This window comes from Hippopotamus amphibius, chromosome 17 (genome assembly GCF_030028045.1).
Source record: "Hippopotamus amphibius kiboko isolate mHipAmp2 chromosome 17, mHipAmp2.hap2, whole genome shotgun sequence".
NCBI lineage: Eukaryota > Metazoa > Chordata > Mammalia > Artiodactyla > Hippopotamidae > Hippopotamus > Hippopotamus amphibius.
This window is the reverse complement of record NC_080202.1, coordinates 14,503,202-14,525,264: the sequence shown is the minus strand read 5'-3', so window position 1 is coordinate 14,525,264 and position 22,063 is coordinate 14,503,202. Positions and strand designations below refer to the sequence as shown.

The 22,063-nt window shown below is 53.7% G+C and overlaps 1 protein-coding gene across 3 annotated transcripts; it reads right to left on the bottom strand.

The window, feature by feature from the left end:
* Nucleotides 1-8,959: 8,959 nt before the first annotated feature.
* Nucleotides 8,960-20,414, bottom strand: TRARG1 (trafficking regulator of GLUT4 (SLC2A4) 1). Of its 3 annotated transcripts, none has more exons than XM_057716243.1 (3): nucleotides 19,959-20,414; nucleotides 10,544-10,676; nucleotides 8,960-9,066 (listed from the first exon to the last, which is right to left on the bottom strand). In XM_057716243.1, exons 1-3 carry the CDS (start codon nucleotides 20,334-20,336, stop codon nucleotides 9,053-9,055), a joined length of 525 nt encoding a protein of 174 aa, XP_057572226.1. In that variant the 5' UTR covers nucleotides 20,337-20,414; the 3' UTR covers nucleotides 8,960-9,052. The 3 variants fall into 3 exon arrangements, with proteins under 3 accessions (XP_057572226.1, XP_057572224.1, XP_057572225.1); XM_057716241.1 differs by having other exon boundaries at nucleotides 9,053-9,135; nucleotides 10,526-10,676; nucleotides 19,959-20,374; XM_057716242.1 differs by having other exon boundaries at nucleotides 9,055-9,152; nucleotides 19,959-20,374.
* Nucleotides 20,415-22,063: the final 1,649 nt, after the last annotated feature.

Sequence of the window (22,063 nt, the reverse complement as noted above, 5' to 3'; positions counted from 1 at the left end):
CTGTGAACGCAGGCTTTCTCTAGTGGTGGTGAGCGGGGGCTACTCTTCGTTGTGGTGCACAGGCTTCTCATTGCAGTGGCTTCTCTTGTTGCAGAGCATGGGCTCTAGGCCTGGGGGGCTTCAGTGGTTGTGGCTCACAGGCTCTAGAGTGCAGCCTCAGTAGTTGTGGCGCACGGGCTTAGTTGTTCCACAACATGTGGGATCTTCCCAGCCCAGGGACTGAACCCGTGTCTCCTGCATTGGCAGGCGGATTCTAAACCACTGTGCCACCAATGAAGTCCCTTTTTTTTTTTTTTTTTTTGATGTGGACCATTTTTAAAGTCTTTATTGAATTTGTTACAAAATTGCTTCTGTTTTATGCTTTGGCTTTTTGGCCCCGAGGCATGTGGGATCCTAGCTACCCGACCAGGGATCGAACTCACACCCCCTGCATTAGAAGGTGAAGTCTTAACCACTGACCACCAGGGAAGTCCCTCTAACTTGATATTTCTTAAATTACTTAGCCAATACTTTGATATGTCACATCTTAAATTAGCTCATCTAATTTTTTCACCTGTAAAATGGTTAGAAAAAAGGAAGGAAATTGAATCAGGTAGAAATAAATCCTGAAACCTTAGGTGGCATAACACACATAAATCCAATCAGTAGCTTGAGATGGGGGGGCAGGGCTGGCTCCATGTAGTCATCCAGGGACCCAGGGTCCCTGCCTCTCTGCCGTCTTCAACGAATGGCTTCCAAGGCTGCCCTGGGAGTCGATATCCAGCTGGTAGATGGGAAAGATGGAGGATTCCAGGGGATGTGTTTAAGGGCCAGGCTTGGAAATGAAACACATCACATCCACTCACATTCACGTGGCCAAAACCTAGTCTCATGGCCACATCTAACAGCAAGGGGAGCTGGGAAATGTAGCTAGGTGCCCAAGATTCAAAGGAAAATGGGTTCAGTAAAAAGTTAGCCTGTTCCTGCCACAGAAACTAATATATTGAGTGGGTTTAGAGCAGGGTTAGCAAACTATGAGCTATGGGCCAATTCCTGTCCACCCCATGTTTTTTAAACCAAATTTTATGGGATCACAGCCATGCTCCTTTGTGTATCGTCTATGGCTCCTTTGTGCTACAACAGCAGAGCTAAGGAGTTGCAACAGAGACCATGTGGCCTGCAAAGAACTGAGATGACCAACATGGAAACCAGCATTATTATCCTTATTTTTACTCTTTGCAGTTCATTTTTAGTAGCAATTGCTGAAAAGTACAAAATGGCTTTTTTCTTGCTTTGAAAGAGTATTTGCCATCTACTGTCAGACCTGACACTTTTCCTTATGGCCCACAGTGGAGAAATCATAAATAGAACTTTTGGAGAAATCCTTCTAAATCAGAGATTGGCAAACTTTTTCTGTAAGAGACCAGGTTGTTGTCACCTGTGTTCTGGACACCCTGGCCTGCTGTCATCCCCAGGGACAGGGGGCGGAATTCAAATGACTGGGCTTAAGTTTCTACCACCAGGTAGAATGGAGACAAAGGAGAGATGAAATTGGATTACATAAAGAAAAAAGGCAAACATTTCTTGCACACCTGAGTTTGACCTGAGACTCTACACTGACATCGCCCTTAATAAATATGTGTTAAGTGGAAGAGTTGAACAGAACTTAGCTCAAGAGCCCACCATCAGGGGACGGACAACACCTGCAGTCCTCCTGCCTCTCCCTGGGGGATTTGAAGCCCCTGAGACCGTGGTTTGGAAAAGCTGGTCCAGAGGGAAAATCACTGGGGATTCTGAGTCATTCCTTCAATGACTCATAATCCACCATCACCACCCGCTGCCTCATATCGCCAGCCCCGCTCACCAGCACTCACGTCCCACACCCCTGTGCTCTGACCGCCCCCTCCCCCCGCCCCAAGCAGGCTCATCCATCATCCAGTGCCCGCCTCCTTCCCAGGTGGGGCCCTCAGCCCTTCACCAAGACCTCGGCAGCAACGAAAGAATCCACCATGTATGACAGATGGCATCAACGGCAATAATGACTCGTGTTTACTGAACAGGTGCTGCAGGTCAGGATGGTATGAGGCCTTCTCACACAGGACTCATCCCCCGAATCAGAGGGGCCGAAGGGCTCAGGCCACGTGACTCTAGAGTCCCAGGTGACCAGAGCGTGGTGGGGATGGGCGCTCTGCTCCCCAGGCTGTGGGCAGCTGGGTGCGTTGCAATCCCAAACCTGTGAGGTCTTCCTAAGCCTGCCCTGTGAGCAGGAGGAGAAACTGGAGAATCAGCAGGGCCTCCCTGGAAGCCCATCATGCAGAGCAGAGTAACCCCTGAGCTGGAGGTGGGGAGGAGCCCAGGTGCCATCCCCATGCTTCCTGCCCTCGTGAATTATTCACGTCCACGGCCAGGCAGCGGATCAATAATGCAGGAGGCAGAAGCCCTGGCAGGGCCCAGCGCTGCACTCTGCCCCTCCACCGGCTCCCGGGAGGGACTCTGGGCAGCCGCCGTTGCAATGGGGCAGTGCGGGCAGGCCAGTCGGGGAGGCCGAGCAGCTGGGCCCAGGCCTCGGAAACCCAGCTGTCCTCAGGGCTCCGGGCTGGGAGTGGGCAGCAAATGTAGCCAGGAAGGGGAGCCCTTTTACAATTTCCGTACCTCCTCTGCCTGTAGTGTGCCCGTTGGGCCATCACTACAGAGGAACCGTGTGCACTGGGCCGGCCCTGGGAATAGGAATTTCTGCCTCAGGACAGGGGTGCAAGAGGCATCACAGTTTCTCAAGGTCCCTTCCTCACGCTTCCTTGCGCTTCCTCCAGGGCCTAGAGGCTGGGGGATGGAGACCTAGGAGAACCAGGGCATTAATTCTGACTGCGAGGAGACGTTTCCATTCAAGCAGCTTGAAAACACCTGCTTGCCTCCTCTAGCCCCGTGCAGCAGGTGCGTGGGGTGGGGGTGGAGGTGGGGGGTAGGGGGAGCAGGTGACAGGCTGGGGGAGGGGAGAAGCTCCTGGCTTCCTAGGGAATTGTGCTTTGAGGGCACACTCACCGCCCACACATAAACCCACACCCACACAGGCCACCTTCCCCACGCTGCAGCCTCACGGGCAAATGTAATGGCGCAAAGGGCTCGTGTACCCACAGCGCAGAGAGCCAAACTGTGACAACAGGAGTCTGCAGCAACGTAAAGGTTTATTACAGAGCTCCCAGCAAGGGAGTGGGAGACAGGCCTCAGACCCACTCCAGCTTGGTCTTTGAGTTAGCAGTTTTTTCTTTTGAAGGGAATAACAAACTGGGTGGGATTAATCATCGTCTTGTGACATTTCCTAATCGTAGTTTCAGGAGTCGGGATGTCTCTGGTGTATGATTCTCTGGTCAGGTGGTCCGTGGTTCGGGGCTCATCTAGCCCTGGAGAAACGACCTGAGTTTGCAGCTTAATGATGAAAACTGTACAGCAATTCTAGCACATTAGCGCTGATATCCACCACAGCAGCCTGAGTCACCTGATTCTGGTTGATTAATGTTCGGTTCACTCAGGATTGAGATCAAGGGGAACAAGAAAGGGAATAAAGTTCTGGGGAGAGAGTCATCGTGAACTCGGTAAGGGAACTCGGTTTAAGGGGAGCTCAGGTTCACAAACATTCTGGGAAACAGGGTGAAGAACTTTTCTGCTATGAGACCCCCTCCCCGAACTTATTTGAGGTTTCTCTCAATCTCCTTCTCTCTGCTTCTCAGTGTTGCCAAGATTTTCTCCATTTGTTTCAATAGACCCTTATAAGAAAGAAAGGGAAATGGGACTTCCCTGGTCGTCCAGTGATTAGGACTCCACACGCTCACTGCTGAGGGCCCAGGTTCGATCCCTGGTTGGGGAACTAAGATCCCACGAGCCACTCAGCATGGCCAAAAACGAAAGGAAAACAATTCTTATTTGTAGAGGGGAGATAAAAGACCCCCCCGCCCCCAAAATGTGTGGCCTGAGGGGAGACTGCAGCCAGGCTGGCCCACTTGGGTGTGCTGCAGGCATCTAGCCCAGCGCGTCCCCCAGGTTCAGTGCACAGGACCCACTGGGGAGCCTGTGAAAGAGCAGAGAGGCCGGGTCAAGGTGTGGCCTGAGCATCTGCATTTCTGACGGATCCGGGCAATGCCTATCCATGCTGAGTAGTAAGGCTGGAGAGTCCAGCCCCATGGCTCCCAGCCTCAGTGACCACTGGGATCACCTGGAAAGCGTTAAACAATCTGGACGCTCAGGCCACACCCCAGACCACTTAAACGCGATTCACTAGGAGCGGCGCCAGGCGCCAGCACAGCCCACGCTCACAGGTGATTCCAATGTGCTGCTGGGCGGGATTGAGGAGTCGGCTCTAGACCCGCTCAGCTCACTGCTTTACCTGGAGACTGAGGCCCAGGCAGAGTCCGGGGCTGCTCAACCGGACACAGCTAAGGAGTGGAAGTTTGAGGCCTGGGCTCTCCTGTGCATGCAGGGTGGTCCCCTGTCACGGGTCCGGGAGAAACAGGAATGGCTGGGGATAGAGGGGCGCTGAGTCTCAAGAGCCAGCCTGGGGTGCCCAACACCTCCTAGATTCTGGGATGCTCTCCCAGTTGCAGCTTGGGAAATTGTTCCTGGTGTCACCCACGTGTACCTCGCCCTCGCGGTTCACCAGGACGCACCACTGGGGCTCCGCCAGCCCTGTGGGTGTGCAGAGCAGAGCACCGCCACGTTCACAGGGGGGGAGTCCAAGTTCCAAGAGGGCACAGCCGTCTGCTCGTGGAAGCCGTAGCTCCTCCCTTGTCGGATCTCAGACACATGTCCCCTTACCCCCTGTTTTAAAGTTTCTAAAACTGGGTTGTGTCTGAAAAATGATGCCAAGAAAACTCTCAGATCACCAAGCCAGGCAGTAAAGTGATGTGATTGTTACTGGCAATGCCCATGTGTCGAGAAGGTGTCCGGGTACCCAAGTGTTATTAAATGGGTAACATTTCACTGGTGGGATTTCATCTTAATTTGGACTCCCCCTGATGCTCAAAATGCCTTTGAAAAGGTCACATGCAGCACTGAAACAAAAAGCTGCAGAGAAATGTGACCGTCACATGGCAGGCAGTGCAGGTGAGGGACATCAAAATAGCCAGCTCGCTTGGGCTAGCTCCCAGACTTCAGGTAGGAGAGGAGGCTTATGTCACCAAAGCTTCCAGGACTGTCCTGCTTCATGGCGTCCTGACCCTATGACCTTGGGCAAGTTCACGGGGCCTCTCTCAACTTCATTTTCTTCTTAGAAATGTGGGATGACACACCTCATGGGGGTGATGTGAGGATTAAACGAGATAATGTGCGTGAAACGTGGAGCCCAGCACCTGGCACATGAGATGCACTCCCCTGGCCCATAGCCCGGCTGGAAGGAATTTCCCCAAGGAAATGCAGCTAGTAAGTGGCTGGGCAGGATTTGAACCCAGGCAGGGTGGCCTCAACTCCCATCCCCTGATCTACTGTGCTAGGCTGCCCCTTGGGTCCTGGGACTCTCCCTGCTTTCCTGCCCTACCCCAGTCCTATGCCTTTCCCTCCCCCTACCCACAGTCTTCTGCCCTCAGTGTGAGCAGCTCATCTTGGCCACATGGCAATTCCGTCCCTTCCTGCTGGCTCCCCAGCCTCGTGGCTCTGGCCACGCCCCCCTCCCCCCTCCCAAAGCCCTTGCCACCTTCCACCGTCAAGCAGTCAAGCCATCCCTGCCTGCTTCATCCTACAGCCTTGGAAATAGAAGTCCCCCCCTCCCCTCCCCCTCCCCCCTTCCCCACCCCCAACATGCACAACTAAGTCTCACCTTCCATCCACAGCTCTGATCTCCAGGCAGCAAAGCATGGCGGCAAGAAGCCAACTTTGGGGTCAGACCTAGGGATATGGTCAGTTCACCAACATTTCTTCAGTACCTTCTGCGTGCTGGGCACAGTGTGACCTGGGCCAGGTGTCTGAACCTCTCTGTGCCTCGGTTTCCTAATCTGAACCCCGGGATAACACGGATGACCCACTGGGATGGCCGTGTGGATTCACCAAGGTTTGTGAGATGCCCAGCACAACCTCCTGCCCTCTTCTTCAACGCTCGAGGTCTTTGTTCAGAGGCAGAGGGAATAACCAAAGGAAGACCAGCATTGCTCAGTGGAGAAACTGAGGCTGGGCGATGACAAACGGCTTGCCCAGGGCAATGCTTCATGTTGGCTGCGGAGCCCCTGAATGGCCAGGCCCCCCCCCCAGTGTCCCCCAAGTTGTTTGGAACCCTTTGAACCCAGCAGCACAAACACACAAACTCTCAGTGCATGTGGACGGTCAGCTTTATTTCTTTCCATGCTGAGAAATACAGAGAAGAGAACTGGTGAGTAGGGGCCTGGGGGTGGTCAGGGGGTGGAGCTTGCTTTTCCCTAGGGGACCCAGGGTGGGGCTGGGTCAGCGCCCTGAGTCAGGGGACCACTGTGTTCATGCAGCCAGTGCTGGGCCCACAATGGAGCTGGGATGGTGGGGCCACTGTCCCTTCATCTTCAGTGAGGCCCAGGGTGTCCGGCAACCTGTGGGGGTGGGCAGCAGGGACCCTCCCTCCCAGTCTGACTTCTGAAGGGTTTCTCATTCTCGGGCCCTGGGCTCCTCTCTGCCAGAAGGGCCAGCCTCTTGGGGCCTCTGCTGCTTCCACACACTGTGGAGGCCTCTGAGCTGCATCCTTGGTACGACTAGAAAACTCTTGAGTCATTCTTGCCTGAGCAGAAGGATGCTCCGGCCATGCCTGCCCCTGCAGCGGTCTGCTGCAACGTCTCTCTTTCTCCACTATTCTGGGTTTGGAGCAGGAGCCAGTGTGTGTGTTTGGGGGGTGGGGGGGTGCAGCAGGGGAGTGAGTGCGTGGCGGAGCCTATTTTTATGGGTGTAACTGTGGACAACGGGGCAGGTCTGGGTGTGTGTGACAGTTCCAGGACACACAGAGACTGCAGTCCCGCCTCTGTCATTATTTTCCCATGAGATCACACCTAAACAGTCTGGTTCACTGCTCTCTTCTCCCTGGGGTGCGGAAGCTGGGGATCCCTGGGGCCTGCCAGGAGACAGCTGACTCATGACCCTGCCTTCCAGAGCTGGGGCCTGTGAACATCAGATTCATAGACCGCGTGACTCCCCTGGCCTGACCTGAACTTGAAAGTGACACAAATACTCTGGGCTTATCCCCTTCCCTTCCCCAACTAACAGGGGCATCTCTAGTTTGCCTCAAAGATGCCATAAAGCAAATCCAGCTGGCCCCTCCTTTAGGGTCGGGAGAGGTTGGAGTTTATTCCCTGGGTCGGGGACTGACATAGGAACGCCAGCCCCAGAGGGATCTGCCCATGCTCCTGGGCCCTGAACCCTCCCCTTGGCTCCCTTCAGTCACACAGGCCCTTCTAGAAGGCTTGGAGCTACACCCAGGACCCAGAGCCACTCCCAGCAGACAGCACCTCTGTGCTGACAGGGTCCCTCCCCAGGAGCCTCTGAGGAGGGTGGGGCAGACAGGCAGGGGCCCTGAAAGGAGGCATGAGGGTCCAGAAGAGGCGCAGAGGAAACATTCTTGGCCAACTTGGGGCCCTGAGAACCTGCCCTCCCAACCTCCTGGAACCCTAGCTGCTAGGCAGGGCCTCCCAGAGTGGGAAAGCCTGGGGCATCCTTCTCTGGGGGGTTGGGGGCTGAAGCCAGCAGGAGAAGTGGGAGCAGGAAAGACCAGGAAGAAGTCTGAGGGGCCCTGTTTAACTCCTTCCAGGTGTCCCATTAGGTCCTGAGACAAAGGCCGTGGTGTCCAGGCCCCTGATTCTGGGCATGTGAATGTATTCCCAAAACTGGGTCCCTGAACATAGAACCCTTTAGCCAAGCTCTTCCCTCTATCTTGAAACTCTCTAGACCTAGTAAACAACAAACCTTCATAAAAACTCTTTGGCCCTCGCCCCTGCAGGAGGCACAAACACACCTAATGCCCTGGGAGCCCATGAGAATTTCCCCCAGGGGTGGTCCCAAAGCCTGCTCCAGGGAAAGCCTTTGCTGTTTGTGGCTGACTAGGGGCACAGGGCGAGACACAGAGTATCAGATGCAGCTGGGCTGGGAGCTGCGCGCCCAGGCCCTACCTGAGCCCCTCTGCATGAAACCCCACGTTCGTGCCCCGGGGAGGCCCTGTCAGGATGAGAGCTCAGGCCTGAGTTCCTCTTCACTGGCTGTCCTGGAGGCAGGGTCAGGCCCCGGGAGTTCTTGATTGGTGCCTCAGGCTACAGCCCAGGTAGGGACCAAGAGGCAGACTGGGTCATCCTGGCAGATGCTCTGGGATCACACTTCTCAGCAGAGATGCTCTTGAGGCTGAAACGTTTGGGAAAAGGTCTATGGGTCATGCTGTCCCTGTTTTTCTCTCCACCAACACTTCTCTCGGTGCCCACCTTGCGATGGATGATTTAGGTGTGGCTGTCGCCTCTTTCTAGGGCAGTGGCATGTCCTGTGTGTCCAAGGGCTTCCAGGGCATGTGCTGAGCAGCAGCTCAGCCTCTGAGCTCAGGGCACCGGCTGGGCTCGCAGAAGGCTTGTGGCACAAGGCATGCGGCACAAGGCGTGCAGTCTTTTTTATCTCGCCTCGAGAACAATACAAAAAGATAATAAAGTCCTGCGTCTTTGCTGCTGGTCATCAGACACGCAGGGACTGTGCTACTTCTCTCCCCACTGTAGTCTTGTTTGTGGGGCTGGTTTCTTGTCACTCTGGCAGTATATGCTGCTTGGCAGGTTCCAGGAAATCGTGGGGATGAGAAACCAGCCAGAACCCTGGGGTTAAAATGCCGGGATGTGCCCATGAGATTAAACCACAAGATTCGCTGGTTTCACTGTCCATCTCATTTCCTTCCTTCCTTTCTTCCTCTTGCTTTCTTTTCCCATTTGATGTGGGCTGGCAATGGGGTGATTCGGGGGTTTCCCTCCAAGTCTGTGCTTTTGGAGCTGGGGGACAGGTGGGTGCTTGGCAGGCACCGTCCTGTCCTCCGCGGTACGTGGGGCGCGTGGGCATGGAGCTCTCCAGCAGGCTGGGGCCTGCTTCTGCTAGCACAGCCCCCTAGGTAGTTTTATTTCTTCTGAACTGTAAAGAGAAGAACAGTTATGGCAGAACAGAGCTCAGAGCACAGGGTCTTCTGGTCCTTTTTTGAGGAGGTGGGTTTTGGTTTCCTAGTGGGAAATGGTAACAGGGGTGATTTGGTTTGGGGCTCCTGATGGACGTGAACTCCTGCCAAGGAGAGGGCTGATTGGTTTGGAGATGGACACGTGACCCCTGAGACTAGAACCACCGCTGCTTGAATATTTTAGTGAAAGCTAAATAGTCCCTTGCCAGTTTGTGTTCAGCGGTTGTCACTTGGCATCGAAAGAGGCATGGCTAAGGACAAAGAGACTGAGGCATCGGAAGGTGTACTGAGGCCTGTGCCCTGGGCCAGTGGGTTCCTGCTCCTCAGGCACCTGCACGCCTGTCAAACTCAGAGATTAAGGAACGTGCTTCTGCTCCGAGAGATGAAGCGGAGGACCTGCATTTTGACCCCAGGCAGGCTGGTTACAAACCGGAACTCTTCCCTCTCCTACAAGGCCAATGTTCCCTGTGACGCCACGGCCGAATCCCAGGCTTTCTGCCCCAAGTTCAACACTCTATATTCTAGGCCAGTGCCTCCCAAACTTTAATTATTGGGCTGGGAATCTTATTAAAATGCAGATTCTGAGTCAGTGGGTCTGGGTGGAGCCTGAGATTATGTATTTCCGACCTGTTCTTGGAGTCGACAGCCACAGCCACTGGTGTATGGAGCACACGCGGAGGGGCAAGGTCTTTAAGGGAACAACTTAGGTTGATTACCAGAGGGGCTTGGAGGCTCCCGATGCAAGTGTGTGAGGTGGGCACATGGTTCGGAGGTGGGATGTGACTCCTGATGGGAGGAAAATAGACAATGCTGGCCTGCCTGGCCAAGAAATTCTCAAAGCTGCCCGGGCTTTGTGAGCCGCTGAGTGTCACCTTTGAAAATGGCCTCTCTGCTTGGATAACTTACCTGGGCCACCTTTGGGTGCTCACAAAAGTGTTGCTTCCTGACTTCTAGCACATGCATGGTGTACTTCCAGTAAGTCCTGGCTGTCTCAGCAGGGCAGCTGTGCGGCAAGCCCCCAGCTTACAAAGCAGTCACATGCGTTATCTCAGGTGATACTCACAAAAGCCTCTATACTGGAGGCTTCTTCCTACCACTTTTGACATGAAAACTCTGAGGCTCAACCAGGAAGACCCTGGTGCAGAACCCAGGGCCATCAGAGCTCAGACTAGAGCTTGTGGCCTCTGACTTCTGGGCCGGTGCTCTTCCCTTGCCCTTTTCTAGTGACCTGCTCTCCAGGCATTAGAAAGTCAGAAAGCCAACCCCACTCGGCCGGTCGCTGCAGCGGACTGGGTTGCTTTTCTGGAGTGGGAGGAGATGGCTGTGGCCCCCACATGCTCTTACCCTTCTCCCCACCACCACCCTTGTCCCAGGAGCCTCGGCCACACCCTTCCACCGTCCTCACACCAAGCAAGCTGGGGTGCGGCTGGGCCTCACCTGCAAAGTTGACAGTCACGGCCACAATGATGATGACGGTCCCCATGGTGATGAAGGTGATGCTAAGCATCCGGGCCAGGCGGCCCAGCCTCCGGGCCCCGTCCAGGTCCCCTTGTTGCACGCTACTTCGAGACTGCAGAGAGAGGCGGGCAGAGGCCTCAGGAAGGCTGTTCTTGGCCGCCTTGCTGGGGGCCCCTTGCCTGAGCCTCTGGAGCACACCCGGTCCCCACTGTGGCCCACACTCCAGCATCCCCCTTAAGGGAGAGGCAGGGGCTTCTTCAGGAGAAGTGGCCTGGACTCGAGTGGCCAGACCTCTTATGGGGACCCCTAACTAAGCCTGTCCCTTGCTGGCTGGGGACAGCTGGAAGCATGACCAAGCAATGTGGGGCGTTATCTCAGTTTTTTGTTTGTTTGTTTGTTTGTTTGCCATGCTGCACGGTATGGGGGATCTTAGTTCCCCACCAGGGATCAAACCCGTGTCCCCTGCAGTGGAAGTGTGGAGTCTTACCCACTGAACCGCCAGGGAAGTCCCCAGGGCATTATCTCAGGACAGTGATGGGCAGGGTGGTACAGTGGAGACTGAGGGCCTGGGAGGGTGGACCAGGTCCAGGCCACGCTGAGCTGGCAGGAGAGAGAAGCCAGCCCCCCGTGGACCCCAGCCCAAGTCTCACTCCTGTAGCTGCACTAAGGCAGCCCCTGTGGCTTTTTCTATGGCCTGACATGCCTGCCTCTTTTCCTCTGTCAGCCTCCTTTTCCATGAAAGGAAAGAAATCACTGGTCCTCCCTCCCCCTATTTCCCACCCAAGAACCACATCCTTGTTCAGCCAAGCCCGCTTCCCAGATCATACCAGAAAGGCGAGGTGTTTTGGCTTTGAGCCAGGAAGGCTGGGGCTGGGGTGAAGCCACGGATGGTTTCACAGGGGCCCTATCTGATATTTCACTCCTCAGTAAGCTGGGCTTTTCTTGGCCCTATTTAATTGGGTGAAATCAGGTGGGTGAGGATGGGGATGGACAGAGGATATGAGGACAGAGAGGATCCTGAGGGGCCCGGGGGGGCTCAGTAGGAGGTGTGTCCCAAGCTTCTCTGTGGAGGCCCCCTCACCACTGCCCAGGGCTGGCCCGTGACCCCCAGATTCCTCCAGCTCTAAAACTTGGACTTCTATTGATAGAACAGCCACAGGCAGGAGTCCCACTAAAGGTGCGACGACTTTCAAGGCTTCAGGCCATTTATTTGGTTATTTTATGTTCTGATTATTGGAGGCTCCTGAGTTCAGCAGGGAACCGGCAAGTACCTTGATGATGATGGTAGCCATGGTGACGAAGATTTTTAGAGCCCTTACTTTGTGCCGGGCAGCTTGCTAATGACTCTGCCTGAATGATCTCATTTAGCCTCGGAATCATCCTATGAGGTTGGCAGTGTTGCCCATTTTTAAAGAAGCTGAAGTTCACAGAAGCGACCCTCCCCTCTCTGTTCTCTTCAATGGGGCACCTCTGTCCCCTGGGTCCTGTCTTCATCTCTCAGAATTCTAACTGATCCCCCACCCCCACCCCGTGGTTCCCTATGCCAGGCTCCTTCCAGGCCAGTGCCAGCTGCCTACAACAGCATGACCTCACTCACTTTACCCCAAACCACAGCTTCCTACTTCCCAGATCTGCTCCTCACTTGTGTTCCTCCTTCCACATGCTCAAGCCCCAATTATTGGCAACAGCCTAAAGTCCTCCCACTCAGTCTAACTCCCCTCCCATCCCACCCTGCTAATTTCCTCTCCTAGTCAATTCCATTGCACCTCTACTCTCCAGCTTCATTGCACCTGCCCTAGTTCCAGGTGCCACTTCTCACTCAAGCCATTGACAACAGCCTTTTGAAGATCCCCCAGGTTCCAGGCTCTCTTCCTCTCCATTCTACTCCCCACACCACCATTTCGCCCTACAGATATTCATGCCAGGCATGGTGCTAGGACCCTGGGATGCAGCAGCATGCAAGAGAGCCCCAGTTCTTATGCTCATGGAGCTTACAGCCTGGTGGGAAAGGCTGTCCTCCATTGTAATCACGCAAATAAAAGTAAAATTGCAAGTGTGGGTAGTGTTCCAAAGGAGAGGTGCCTGGTACTATGAGAGTTTATAGAAGGGGAGAGTCAGGGAACACTTCCTAAAGGGAGGACGTCTGGATTGAGAAATGAGTAAGAATTAAATAGATTTTTTTTCTCCAAAGGAAGAAGAGTATTCTGGGCAGAGAGAACAGTATGTGCAAAGGCCCTGAGGGAGGCCCAACACGGCAAATATGTGGATGTTCAATAAATCGGTACTGACCGAAGGAAGCAGCTGGGGCTGAGACAGTGAGTAAGAGGGGGCTGCAGAGGTGCGCAGGGCCAGGCCAGGCAGGGCTCTGCCCGTACAGGGAGGGGGTCGGTCCTTATCCGAGAACAGTGAGAGCCAGTGAAGATGGAAGGCTTGGGGCAGAGGATGGTATGATTGGATACAGGTTTCCAAAAGACCCCCCTGACTGTAGTAGGGGATCAGAGGAGAGCCAGGAGCTGAGAGCTGAGAGCTGATGGTGGCTAAGGCAATCACTCTTGTCCAGTATCTTCCACGGCCCCCTGCTGTCTGCAGAACAGAGTCCGAACTCAGGTTTGCTTTGCATTTCCTGGTTTTACCCTCTGCTGTTCTCTTCCACAACCTCTGGGTCCAGCCGATCTGAGCTGCTCTGGGTGTGGGCACCAACTTCCACCTGCCTTTGCTCATGCTTTCTCCTGCCCGCATTCCCACTCCCCCACAACACCACATGTCCAAATCCTCTCCATCCTTTATCAGCTGGCTCCAGTGCCACCTCCTCTGTGAAGCCCACCAGGATTCCTCCATCCCCACTGGGATGGTCGTAATCCCTAGCATTATTTGAACATTTACCTTGTGCCAGGAACTATGTGTAAGCTCAAGTCCAGACCTCAGCCTCTCCCTGCTGCCCAGGGACATTGAGGCAGCAATCACTCCTTGGTCGTCCCACCCTCTCCTTCGGGACTGGATCCTTTTCTCTCCTGTCTTGAAGAAATCCTCTATTTGTCTCACCCAGTTGTAGGCTCCCCAGTGCCTATAGGACAAAACCCAGGTTCCGTTTTGTGACAGTTGGGGCCCTTCTTGATCTGGCCTTTCTCCACTCCTCCAGTTACTTCTCTCACCACACCTGCACAGTGTTCTGGGCTCCAGCTCCTCATCTGTAAAAAGACCTAATAACAATCCCTGCCTCATAGGAGTGGTAGAGGATAAAATGATCTAATGGACGGCAAGCTCAGGTCACCAAACTCAGGACATCAACATCAAGGCAACATTGGGAGGAAGAGGGAGCCACATAAACTTCCGGGATTTCCAGGAAGTTCAGCTTCAGAAATCCTGGGGTTACCTTCAGTCATTATCAAGGGCTCATTCTCAGCTGTACATATAGCATCAGGGGGAGGAGCAGAGGCTTTAAGATGAGTCCTGTCCCCCACTTTCCTGAAAAAGTCCGTGCAGTACTGATTCAGGACCATGGAGAGAGGCACATGGGTGGTTTCTTGGGTGTGAGAGTTGAGGAGGAAAGGAGAGAGGAAGAGAGAATTTTTTTCAGTTAAACTGAGCCAAATCACACTTCTTTACCCGCAGAACCATCAGTCCACGCATCCCGGTCATGCATGTTCCTTCAAGCCTGAGGGACGCCATTGAAGGAGACACAGTGGGCATGGCCGGATGGAACAGGGCAGACCTGATTGTGGCTGCTTTGTTGTGTTAGAAACTTTATACACTCTATCCAATGTAAACCTCACAACTCTTCTGTAAGTCTTAGTTTTCCCGATCTGTAAAAAAGAGGGATAGTAACTGCCTCTAAGAACAGAGCCCTACTTTTACTTGAGAAGTTGCCCACTGCTAGCTGGCACTCACTTCTGAAGTCCCTCCTCCCCATTAGTTACCAAATGAAAGATCCATCCCTTGGTTCCAGGGATGGAAGAAAGCCCTTCATTTCTTCTTATGAGTAAATTACCAGCTGCTCTTAGTCCCAACGAGTGGCACCATCTTCCTCTTATACCAAATGGCTCAAGTTGAAGGCACAACAATAATAACTGCAGTGATGGTTGTAATGACTGAATGAATAGATCATTCGTGATTGCAATGCCTGTGGCAATGGTGAGCGAGAAAATGAATCCAGGTTGATAGATCAGTGAGGAAAACATTGAAAAATGTTTGCGTGTGGGGAAAGGATGGGAGGTTGGTGAGCAGGGTGTTGAGAGCTGCCAGAGGCTGAATCCAGCCAGAGGAGGGTGGCAACAGAACTTCTTGGGAAAGAGCTTCCTCTACCCGTGAGGCTCAGGCCAAGGCCCAGCAGATCTGAGGAGAACTGACAAGCTGTGCCAGGGTGGATCAGTTATTAGCCCTTCCACAGAGATCAAGCATCTCCCGCAGGTCAAAGCAAAAAGATGTGCTTCTTCATGCCTCCTTCATAGCACTCTCTGTGCAAAGATGCAGTTGTTTCTGAAATGCCCTGACTACAGGTTAACCCCTCCATTGCTGGAGAGAGGGGAGGTGTGGTGGGGGGTTCTGGGGGTAGGAGTCAGGGCAGATGCAGTGGTGGATGAGAGGGATTGGGAAGACTTAGGGACTTGAGACAGCAGCTGTTAGCAGTATGTCAAGGGACTTCCCTGGCGGTCTAGGTGGTTAGGACTCATGCTCTCACTGCCAAGGGCCCAGGTTTGATCCCTGATAGGGGAACTAAGATCCTGCAAGCCGAGAGCCATGGCCAAAAAAAAAAAAAAAAAAAAAAAAGTATGTCAATATCTTAAGCCGTATGCCTGCGTGCCAGCTGACCATCAGCCCTGGTCAGGGCTTAGCACTCTTGTTGAGTGAATGGATAAATCATAAATGAATGAATATGAGGCTGCAACACATCAGTTAAATAATTAAGTTGTCAAAAATGCCTAAGTAAGGAAGCATTGAAGCCTCTCTGGATCTCTGCGTTACTCCCACGTGCTGTAGGAACAACCTACAGAGAAGGGGCTGCTCGGAGGCTGCCACCAAAACCGCACACAGGGATGCGCCCCCCCCCCCCGAGGTTGTAATGAGGGGTGAGATTCCATTGTATCCAAATTGCTAAAAGCCAGAAATGCCTGTCCACTGGGGGTTTGGCCTTTCCTCTGACACTGCAGTTTCATTCAGTATTAATAATAATAGAGACCACTTCCATTTATTAAGGATTTACTGTGTGCCAGGCTCTGGAACACACGTTAGTTCATTTAATCCTCCCAACAGCCCTATGAGGTAGGTGGTTTTATTACACATGTTTTATAGGTGAGGAAACTGGAGCCAAGGAAGGGATTTGGACATGGTCATGTGACTTAAAAGGGATAGAGATGGGATGCACACCCAAGTCTTTCTGATGCTTCTTTTATCAGCAACAGAAGGCCCACTGCCCGGGGTCCAGCATCCCTCACTGACAGGAGACCTTGCAGGACCAGGGAGCATGGCCATTTCTTAGTCTGACCCAGAAGTAAAATGGATGAAACTAGCCCTGCCCTGGCCACCCCAGGAGGCTCACGGGAGGCTGCAGTGCTGAGCAGGGCTGGGTCTGCATACCTGTGATCACAGCTCCTGAGGTAGAGCCCCTGATCCCAGCAGGCCCTGGACCCAGCAAGGCCCAGTCAGAGCCACAGTGAGAAGGACACTGCTGGTCAATTACTCTTCCACTGAAAAAATGAGTGGGTGGCAGGGAGGAGACCACTGGGAGGTGGGGGAGAAAACGAGGAAAGGAAGTAGAATTATTCCCTCCCTGCACAAATGCCCAAAAGGTTTGGTTTTCCTAGGAGGAACACACCATCTTTGTCCCAGAGGTAGATACAGGGTGGGGCCATGAAGAGAACACTGGATTCAATATCCAGCTGATGTGCCTCTTACCAGTTGTGTGAATACGGGCAAGGCACTGTTCTCAGGCCTCAGTTGCCTCATCTGGTAAATGGGAACAATTAGCCAGACTTTGTCAGCCTCATACTAGGACATGCTCTGTGGACAGTGACCTCTAGTGAGGCTGTCAGGGCTGTGGGTCTCCTTCCCCCACCCCCGGGGTTGGGGGCTTGATCCTTCACTTGGTACCCAGTAATCAGATGAGGAGCTCTGAAATCTGTTGCCAGGACCTGAGACACCAGCATGGAGACTGTCTCTTTCCACGCTCTTTGTCTCTCCTTCACCACCTCTGCTGCTGTTTGAATGGGACCAAGTGTTTCAACTCTAGATAAATAATGGACCCTGCCCTCCCTGGGGCACGGGCGTGTCCTATGAACTAGAAAAGTGATTATCACAACAAATGGAGTCACACAAATGTTTTGGTTTCTCAGTGTATATAAAAGTTACATTTCTACGGTACTGTAGTCTATTAAGTGTGCGGTAACATTGTGTCTAAAACAACAATGTACACACCTTAATTTTAAAATACCTTATTGCTGGACTTCCTAGGTGGTGCAGTGGTAAAGAATCCGCCTGCCAATGCAGGGGACACGGGTTTGAGCCCTGCCCTGGGAAGATTCCACATGCCACGGAGCAACTAAGCCCGTGCGCCACAACTATTGAGCCTGTGCTCTAGAGCCTGTGAGCCACAACTATTGAGCCCATGTGCTGCAACTATTGAAGCCCACGTGCCTAGGGCCTGTGCTCCAAAACAAGAGAAGCCACTACAATGAGGAGCCCGCGCACCACAATGAAGAGTAGCCCCCGCTCGCAGCAACTGGAGAAAGCCCATGTGCAGCAATGAAGACCCAGTGCAGCCAATAAATAAATAAAATAAATAATTTAAAATAAAATAAAATAAAATACCTTATTGCTAAAAAATGCTAACCATCATTGCTCAGTGAGTTGTGATCTTTCTGCAATAGTAACATCAAAGATCATTGATCATGGGTCACCATCACACATATGAAAATAATGAAAACATTTGAAATATTTCAAGAATTAACAAAATATGACTCAGAGACACAAAGTGAGCAGATGCTGTTGGAAAAAAATGGCGCCGATAGACTTGCTCGATGAAGGGTTGCCACAAACTTTCAATTTGTAAAAAATGCAATATCAGGGAAGCACAGTAAAGCGAAACACAATAAAACAAGGTATGTCTGCATATGAAATGCCCAGAAGAGGCAAGACCACGGAGACAGGAAGAAGTGATTGCTCAGGTTTGGAAGGGATGGGGAAGAAAAAAGGGGCTGGGTTTCTTTTGGAGGTGAGGAAATTGTTCTCAAATTGACTGCGGTTATTGTCTGTGAATATACTAAAAATCGTTGAATTGTACACTTTAGATGGGTGAATTATATAATATGTGAATTATATTTCACAGCTCTAAAAAAACCAACAAACGAGACTTCCCTGGCGGTCCACTGGTTAAGGCTCCATGCTTCCAACGCAGGGGGCTCCGGTTCAATCCCTGGTCAGGGAACTAAGATCCCACAGGCCCTGTGGGTGTGGCATGGCCAAAAAAAAAAAAAAACAAGAACAAAAACAAAAAAAAAAAACCCCAACAAACTAGTAATAGCTTCCCATCCCCCACCAGGGAGACATTCACCTAATTTTCCACCACCACGTTAATAGCACTTACTATGTGCTGGGTGATTTAGCACTTATTTAATTTTACCCTCTTACAGCTCTATAATTTAGGTGTTATGCTGACACCCAGTTTGCAGATGGGAATACTGAGTGATTCGCCTGAGGCCACAGAATACTTTGTGGTTTTGTCTAGCGTGAGTGCTTCTTGCAATGTGTTGTAAGGACCTGTTTACAAGTTTCTCCCCACTGGACAGGAGGCTCATGGGAATTGGTGATGGCATCTGGTTTAGCACCGTATTCCCTGCCCCAGGCCCGGTGACCATCAGACTTGACTCAAGAACCTGAAAAGGATGTAGAGATGCACTGGGGGTGGGCTCCGTTGTCTCGCAGTCTTGGGTTCAGGTTTCCTTTGGCAAAGGCATCTCCTACCCAGCCCACACCCTGCCACTCCCAGCAGGAGACAGATTCTAGCAACTGTTTTCTCCTGGGCCCTTGTGTGGTTTCCCTCCCTAAAGCCTGTCACCTCTCCTGGGGCTTCTGCCTGTAACCAAGAGGTTGGCCCTACCCAGAGCCATTGGCTGCACCCCTGTGGCCCGGCTCTGCCCCCAGCTGCCCCCAAGAGCAGCAGGCAGCATGGGAAGTTCCTCAAAGGCCTGGCCCAGCCCTGACTCTTCTGCCCACGCTGTCCCTGGGACTCGGGAATGCTGTCGGTGTCCCCTAAGCCCTGGCAGGCGGTGCTGGATTCAGTAGGGGTTGGGGAAGCATCCTCCCCACCCCCCACCCCCCAGCTGGAGACTGGGCCTTAGTGAAGTGGACAGAGAGACGTATGAGGAAATAAGGGTTTTCTCAGAGGACAGCGGGGCAGCAGGAATGACCACATCTCCTGGGGCTCAATGATGGATGACTCAATAGCAGAGTCCCTCCAGAGGAAAGCAGGCAGTGTCTCCCCTCTCCGTGTACTGTCTCCTGCTCCCAACCTCATTCGGAAAGTCACTCCCTGCCAGCACCCCCCCTCCCAACTTCCTGGACCACAAAAGTCACTTGCCAACAACTACCAACATTTTCTGTGGCTCCTCTGTAAGTAGCTCTATCCATATGACTTGGATTGGAGACAATCTAAGACAATTTGCTCAAAACCCTACAGCACGAGTGTGGGAGAAGCAAAAAATAGCCCCCAGGCCCTCCCTGGCCAGGCCAGCCATGCCCTCTGACACACGTGTGTTCCCACCCTTGGCCCAGACCGCCCCACCCTGAAGACAGATGCCGAAATCAGTGCAACGGTGAGGCTCCCAGCGAGAAGCTCCCCCCAGGAGAGCAGCCCTGGGAGAGCCGGGCCCCGGGGCCCTCAGTGCATGGCAGGGAAGCCACTGCCCGCTCTTGGAAACCAGAGCTTCCAGAGGCTGTTAGAACACCCAGGAGGCCCTAGGAGGGTACCTGGTCCCCCTCCTGCGAACACGGGGCCCTGGGATCCCATGTTGGCTTCAACCTCTGCAGACTCACAGCCCCACTCAGGAGTGACTCCTTGGAACAAGCCCCTGACCCCCGCAAAGGCAAGACCCCCGACGTGGCTGTATTTCTGTGCAGAATTTAGCTCCGGGCGGCTTTCTGGAATCCCCGTCCCAGCAGGAATGTGTGTAAAAAGCTGTGATGTCTGGGAGCAGAGGTGAAGGAGGACAGCAAACAGAAGCTCTTAAGGCCCCTCTCCAAGGGGGAGTAGCAGGCCAGCTGAGAAGGGGCGTCTCCCCCCAGGCCCCCCAGCACCCAGCTTTTTTCTCTACACCCTGGGCAGGGTGACAGAGGCTGCCAGGGAAGCTTGGCTGCCAACCCCAGGCCCAGCCCCTGCCCTGGAACAAAGAGTGGCACTTACCATGATGGAAAAGATGAGGGGGATGAGGTTGAGGGGCCAGACGGGGCAGAAGCAGGAGGCGATGGCAAGGATGAGGTAATCTTTGGGAACTTCTCTGTCCGGGGCATAGGAGGTGGTGACAGTGGAGGATGCCCGCCTCGAGCTGGCCCGGGAGGTTGACCGGGGGAGCGAGGCCTCCCGGTGCCCCTCCGACACCACCTTGAAGGGCAGGCTGTGGCCGTTCTGCTCCAGGTCCAGAGCCCCTGAGAGGGACTTGGACAGCCTCAGGGGCTTGTCATCCTGGCTCCCGACCTTGGTGAGGAGCTTCTCCATCTCCAGCAGGTCCAGGGGTGACGTGGGGCCTGGCTCCCGAGCTGGGAACTGCCCGGGGTTGGCCATGCTGGCCTGGGCCTTGGGCTGCTCCAGCTCCAGGCCAGGACGAGGGGCTCCAGAGGGACCTCAGCGCACCATTCCTCAGCCCAGACCCGGCCCAGACTGGGGGCCCACGGGTCAGGGGCAGACAAGTCGCTCAGGAGAGTAAGGGCCAGCTGGGGGCTCGGAGGGTCGGCTTCTCTGCACCAGCTGAGTTCAGAGGCTCGGACCAGCCTGCTGCCCTGTGGAGCTCCGGGAAGCCGGAGCCTTCAGCTCCATTCAAGTTTGAGGCCAACTTTGCTGGTGCTGCTGACAGCACAGATGGGCGGGGAACCAACAGAAAGCAGATCCAAGAGCAGAGAGAAGACTGCAGTTCTCCCTAGTGAGGCTTAGGCTAAGTCAGGGAGGCTCTGTGTGTGTGTGTGTGTGTGTGTGTGTGTGTGTGTGTGTGTGTGTATACACATCACCCAGTCTCCCTCCCTGCCCTCCTCAGAGATGCTTTTCAATTCCCCTCTCCCCAGAGAACCGCCCGGCAACATTCTGCCTCTGCCCCAGCCCAGCTCAGCCCAGCCCAGCCCAGCCCTGCCCAGGTGGACTTGAGCCAGCCTCTGGCTTCCACTGCAGACCCAGGACCTGCTCTTCTGGGCTGGGGGCTCTGGGTGGGGAAGAAAGACAAAGTGGGTCAAAATGAGTGTGTCTTCAACCATTGTGTGTGTTGACAAATCAGTGTGGCAGTCACGGAGACTGAATCCTCTGCTTCTCCTCTACTGGAACAGGCTCTTGCTTCTCCCATCTGTGGGGAAGCGCTGGGCCCTGGACCTACTGCATCCCACCTTGACCCTGACCTCCCATGCCCAGAGGTGTCCAAGCCAGAACCTGGTCCCTAGCTCCGGGAGGGAGGGGTGGAGTGAGTACTAGCGTGGCCTCTGGAGGATGCTGCCTGCACCCTCTGAATGGATGTCTGAGCAGCTCACCAAGGGGTGGGGCAGAGGGGTTATTAGGGAGGGGCGTTGGCCCCATCTCATAGCCATTAGAGCTCTTCTCAGGTGCTTCTAAAGAACCAGCAAAGATCCTTCTGTTTCAGGAGCTTCTTAGGGCAGATGCCAGCTCTGAAGGGCCTCGGTTCTGGCTGCCTGTCCTCTGTCTCTCTTTGTCCTCTCATGTCTCCTCCCTCTGTTTCTGCCACCTTCTCTATTCCCTGCATCTCTTTCTATGCCCCTGATCTCTCTCCTTACATTGTTTTATAAGGTGGCATAGAACCACCAGGGTGTGTGTGTGTGTGTGTGGTTTGGAGGAGGGTGTAGGTCATGGGGTATGGGGGTGGGAAGTCAGAGGTGAGAAGGGGTCTCAGAAGTTGTGGAGTTCAAACCCTTTGATAGCAGAGGTTAGAAAACCAAGGCCCAGACTCATCTCAAAGTGTATCCCAATCAGACATCAATCCCTGGTCCAAGTCCAGGGACTGGATTGGAGCAAGATGAGCCACTTTAGTGGAAAGAAATAGCTTTGGGTTATGTCTCAAGCTGGCTTCTGAAATGCTGCTTCCAGCAAGGGCCACGACAAGGTGGAGGAGGGGGTGTGATAAGTGGAGAGTGGAGAGCTGGCCACAAAGGCACAGAAGGAGGCTCCCCCAGGCCAGAGAAGGGGCCAGGAGAGTCAGCTAGGCTCTTCTGCCCAGGAACTTCCAGAAATGTGCTGATGCTGGTTTAATAAGAGACCTCCTGCAGAGGGGGGCAGTTTGGGTGCCTGAGATCCCT

What these genes read in the sequence shown, in the direction of transcription:
- TRARG1 (XM_057716241.1), bottom strand. Translation starts at nt 20,336, where the DNA reads ATGGCCAACCCCGGGCAGTTCCCAGCTCGGGAGCCAGGCCCCACGTCA. An exon ending in CCCTCATCTTTTCCATCATG is followed by an intron (nt 10,677 to 19,958) that starts GTAAGTGCCACT and finishes CTCTCTCTGCAG; the next exon opens with TCTCGAAGTAGCGTGCAACA. An exon ending in AGGTGAGGCCCAGCCGCACC is followed by an intron (nt 9,136 to 10,525) that starts CCAGCTTGCTTG and finishes CAAAACCCACCT; the next exon opens with CCTCAAAAAAGGACCAGAAG.